The 4,692-nt window shown below is 43.2% G+C and overlaps 1 protein-coding gene across 1 annotated transcript; it reads right to left on the bottom strand.

The window, feature by feature from the left end:
* Window positions 1–273: 273 nt before the first annotated feature.
* Window positions 274–3,984, bottom strand: LOC107186324. Its single transcript, XM_015574165.1, has 4 exons — window positions 2,493–3,984; window positions 1,898–2,364; window positions 596–814; window positions 274–507 (listed from the first exon to the last, which is right to left on the bottom strand). Exons 1-4 carry the CDS (start codon window positions 3,982–3,984, stop codon window positions 274–276), a joined length of 2,412 nt encoding a protein of 803 aa, XP_015429651.1.
* Window positions 3,985–4,692: the final 708 nt, after the last annotated feature.

Below are 4,692 nucleotides of genomic sequence, written 5' to 3'. Positions count from 1 at the left end.
GGTCAATGAGCGACAGGCCATCCGCCTTCGACTCCGCTTAAAAGTCGTTGACGCTAACACGGCCAATCTGACCTGCTTCACGCTCTCGGGAAGCATACATCCAAAAATCATAATGCCTCAAATTCACACTTAACATTTCATACAGTACCCAAGTCCGTGACCGTCACAATCTCTAGACGTCAGCCTCTTGAGCCTCAATATAATCGCGCTTTACAGAGTCCGTGATTGTCATATATAAACATACCTAATTTTGCTTTCCTATTATCAGCAGGTTTAACGAACACTGTCACCTTCCTTATATTCAATATTATTTCTACGCGTTTTATTGAACCTAGCATCTTGATTCACGGCATTTTCCTCTAATCGTTTGGCTGCAACGTCTCTATCGCGAATCACATCTATTTCTTCTCCTGTAGGAGGTAACTGTTCTTCAATACGCACCACTGTGCCAGGGCCTTGATCTAACCCAAATAGCCAACGACTCGGTGAAAATCCAAGTTTTCTGTACTGTCGTATTTAAGGTCAACATTAGCTTAGCTAGTTTGTTCGGCCATTCTGTCCCCTTTTTAATCTCTACTGTCAAAAGGTTAGTTACAGTCGCTACATAGCGCTCGGCCTGACCATTAGCTCGTGGAGCTCCCGTAGCAATAAAATGATCCTCGCTACCGTGTTTCATAATGAACTGCTGCAATTGTTTGAATGTGAAATTTGTACCCTTATCAAAAACAATAAGACGGGGCGTACCAAACAGTGTCAATCGTTCCTTAAAAACTTGTACAGTCTCGGAACCGCTTAAGGTTTTTAACGGGACTAACTGAATATATTTTGTGAATGCATCTACTATTATCAGAATGTGTTGATATCCATCCTTAGAAATTTCAAAAGGCCCGACACAATCGCAGTGGATTGTATGAAATGGTATACATTTTTTTGGAATGGAATGTAAAAGACCCTGCCTCGGTCCTGTATGTCGTTTAGAAACAATACAAGTAAGACAATGATCTAAATATTTCCTTACAAATGCCCGCATCTTCGGAAACCAATATTTTTTTGAAATTCGATCGTATGTTTTCTCATGACCAACATGACAGTTTTCGTCGTGATAAAGACGCAACAAACCAAACCTACTTCCCTGCGGCACAAAACTTCGATAAACAATTCGTCCTGCACCCGTAAGTATTTTCCGACACAAAATATTTTGTCGCACATCAAAGTCACTAGTTATCGCATCATCATTATGCACCCGTCGGATCAAATTCTGAGTTTCCTCATCTTTCTCCTGAGTTATCTCTAACCATGAGCCTTCACACATGACATTAACGCGACAATCTTTCGGAGGGTGGCGACTTAAATAATCAACATGTTCGACCTGCTTCCCCTTACGATACTCGAGGTCAAAAGTAAAATCCTGCAGGTAAATCCACCACCGAGCGATACGAGGTAATAAATCACGTTTGGTGCTGGTAGCTTTTATGGCATTGCAGTCGGTAATGATTTTAAACTTAATACCCAAAAGGTAAACACGAAAATATTTCAATGCATTTACTATTGCTAATGTCTCTAATTCATAAGAATGGTAACGAGATTCCTCGGGTGTTGTACGTCGACTAAAATATGCAACGACACGCAGGTCTCCATCCATTCTTTGAAATAATATGGACCCATAACCGATTGAACCAGCATCGGTGTGCAGCTAAGTCTCTCTCTTCGGATCGAAGATAATCAATAACGGTTTTGAACTTAATTTGTCCAAAATGTAATTACGTGCATTCTCTTGACTCGGACCGCAGCACCAAGGTTGATTCTGTCTTAACAATTTCGTAATACATGAGGCCCGCGAAGCAAATTCAGGAACGAATTTACGAAAATAACTCGCTAATCCCATAAACTGCCTCACTTGTTTTACATTGATTGGGACCGGCGCCTCCAACAATGCTTTTATTTTCCCACTACCTGGTCTGATACCTTCCCCCGATATTTCTCTTCCCAGATATTCTAGTTGTGTTTTGAAAAATAAACATTTCTTCATATTCAAAGAAAATCCCGCCGTATCTAAAGCTTGTAAAACTTGCTCCAGGCGATCTAATCCTTCTTCGATAGTTTTGGACGGAATTAAAATGTCATCCAAATAAACTAATGCTATACTATTTCTCAAATTGTCTAGTGCGTTATTAATAGCTCGTTGAAAAATAGCTGGTGCATTGGCAAGACCAAACGGCATTCGCAAAAATTCGTAATGACCGTTGGGCGTTACAAACGTAGTCTTTTCAATAGAATCTTCCGCAATTGGAATTTGATAAAAACCCGACGCCATATCCAATGTGATAAAATATTTGGCATCGCCTAAACGATCTAACTGATCATCTATTAAAGGAAAAGGATATTTGTCCTTTATCGTAATCCTGTTTAACGCCCTAAAATCAATACACATACGATCCTCACCGTTCTTCTTTTCAACAAGAATATAATGGGACTCGCATATGAAGACGTACTCTCACGAATAATCCCGTTCGTCATTAATTCAGAAATTATTTCACGAACCTTCTCTCGCTCCGAAATAGACAAACGATAAGGATGGTAACTCACCGCTCGGTCCTCTTTTGTAGCAATTTTCATTTGCCCTGTACTCACGCATCGAACGTTACTCCCTACTGCAATCATGTCCTTATGTCGTTCCAGCAGTTCTCTTAAGCCGCTACGAGCCTCCTCGGCTACCTCCCCCAGGACACAGCACATCGGATCGGATGGTCCTCCACCGTTCCGATTTTTCTCCGACACGCGTTCAAGTTTTGTTGTCCCGTCCGAATCGGTTACCATCCGTAACCCACCACAACTCAAAACATTTTTTCCAACGATAAGTTCGTATGGAACAAACTTATCCGACACAACAAATAAATCAACCTCCAACGACAGTCCATCCACTTCTATCACAACAGTCGTACTACCGACTGTCTTTACAGTAGAGTCCGAAATGCCCCGTATCGTTGTTGTATACGAGTTTATTTTGCAATTAGCTCGTCTGGCTACTCGTTCTTTAATTAAAGAACACGTTGCTCCACTGTCTATTAAACTATCGCGAACCAGAATATCGCGTATCACAACAGGTGTCAATTTATGGTCGACGGAATAACAGACATTCATCTGGTGCTTTCCGTCATTCATATCCGGCTTCTTCGCTACCTGGCCCTCACGGGTTGCACGTCTTTTCGCCCAGCAGTTTACCTCCTCGTGTCCCCGCTTGGAACAATAAGTGCAGGTAACAACTCGCCTTAGTGGACTTCGTTTTGGGGAGTGACGTTTCGGCGAATTCCGTCTCAAAGGGCTACGTTCCCTATCCAACCGCGGTTTCTTGGTACACTGTCTAGACGTATGGCCCACAGTGTCACAGGTGTAACAACCCATTCGATATAAAGGACGTGCTCTCTCTGCTTCGTGTTGTTCCTCCTTTTCTCGAGGAATCTTCTTGTACTCGGATATCCCCACAAGTAAATCCGTCGTGGTATTATATCGTGCGTTCAACATCGCCTGCCGCACATTTGGATCGGTAATTGTAGTTACGGTCGCGAAATTCAGGGACGAAACTAGCAAATCGTCGTTGGTCAAACAAAAAAAACAAATCAACTCCACAATAAGTTCGATGAATTCGGCGGTAGAAAATGAAACCCTCGTTTGTTTTAAATACGTCAGTTTTGTACGTGCGCATTCAGCATAACTGACTACTCCGTCACTAGCGTATTGTAATGCACGCAAAAGACGATCGTGTAATTTCCTCTCACAGACAAACATTGCGCACAAATCTTCTCGGAATTTTTCCCACGTACACGGTTGTGCTTCCCATCCCTGATACCACTTCTTCGCTGGACCAACAAGCGCATGAGTTGCGAGACTTAATCTCTGATGCGGCACATCTTTTGTTAACTCCTCCACCCTGGTACACCACAGATTTGCGTCGTCGCCCAAATCGGCCCCACTAAACTGCGGCATCGCTCCCACAGGAGCAGGAGTAGATGAATTAACAGGAGCTGCAGTACACGCAGTCACACTCGATCCAATTTTTTCCTATACCTGACGCACCAGCTCATCAAGAGGGGATGCCTCATTTGCCATCATTATTATTTTTATTAATAATAACCACACAAAAAGAACACACTAATACACGTTTACAAACGCGCACACACCAGACCGATATTCAATAAGATAAATCTTATTCACTTCGTTGTGGACGCAAAAGCTACTTTATCCCGCTTCTGATGTTAGAAACTTTGTATTGATGCCTCGATTTTTAAAGGAGATCTGTATTCCTCAGTGATTCTGGGGTAAGTGCCGTGCGGTCACTCACAGTCCTCCTACCAAAAAGCATCGCTGCCTTCCCCACTCCGCGGCCAGATTCTCTAGGAACAAGGTCCTTATTCTTAAGGCAATGCAACGTCGGGCTGCTTGGCATATCAAATTTTCACTCATCTGTTTCACATAAACAACCCTCGTCGTCGCCGATAGCCGAAGGACCCAGCGTGGCCTTCCGCCACCATACGACGCCAGGTCTGTTTAGTCTCAAGCACCCTCTCCCACGACCGCACGCATTCTAGAAACCCTAGTCCATAAATTCTCCAACGGTCAATGAGCGACAGGCCATCCGCCTTCGACTCCGCTTAAAACTCGTTGACGCTAATATGTAAGTGCGCCATATATTCG

The sequence above is a fragment of the Dufourea novaeangliae genome, unplaced genomic scaffold (genome assembly GCF_001272555.1).
Source record: "Dufourea novaeangliae isolate 0120121106 unplaced genomic scaffold, ASM127255v1 scaffold77, whole genome shotgun sequence".
Classification (NCBI taxonomy): domain Eukaryota; kingdom Metazoa; phylum Arthropoda; class Insecta; order Hymenoptera; family Halictidae; genus Dufourea; species Dufourea novaeangliae.
Note: the sequence above shows the minus strand (reverse complement) of the source record. Positions and strands in the feature narration are given on the sequence as shown.

What these genes read in the sequence shown, in the direction of transcription:
- LOC107186324 (XM_015574165.1), bottom strand. Translation starts at nt 3,984, where the DNA reads ATGCCGCAGTTTAGTGGGGCCGATTTGGGCGACGACGCAAATCTGTGG. An exon ending in GAACGGGATTATTCGTGAGA is followed by an intron (nt 2,365 to 2,492) that starts GTACGTCTTCAT and finishes TTCCTTTAATAG; the next exon opens with ATGATCAGTTAGATCGTTTA. An exon ending in CCGAGCGCTATGTAGCGACT is followed by an intron (nt 508 to 595) that starts GTAACTAACCTT and finishes TAAATACGACAG; the next exon opens with TACAGAAAACTTGGATTTTC.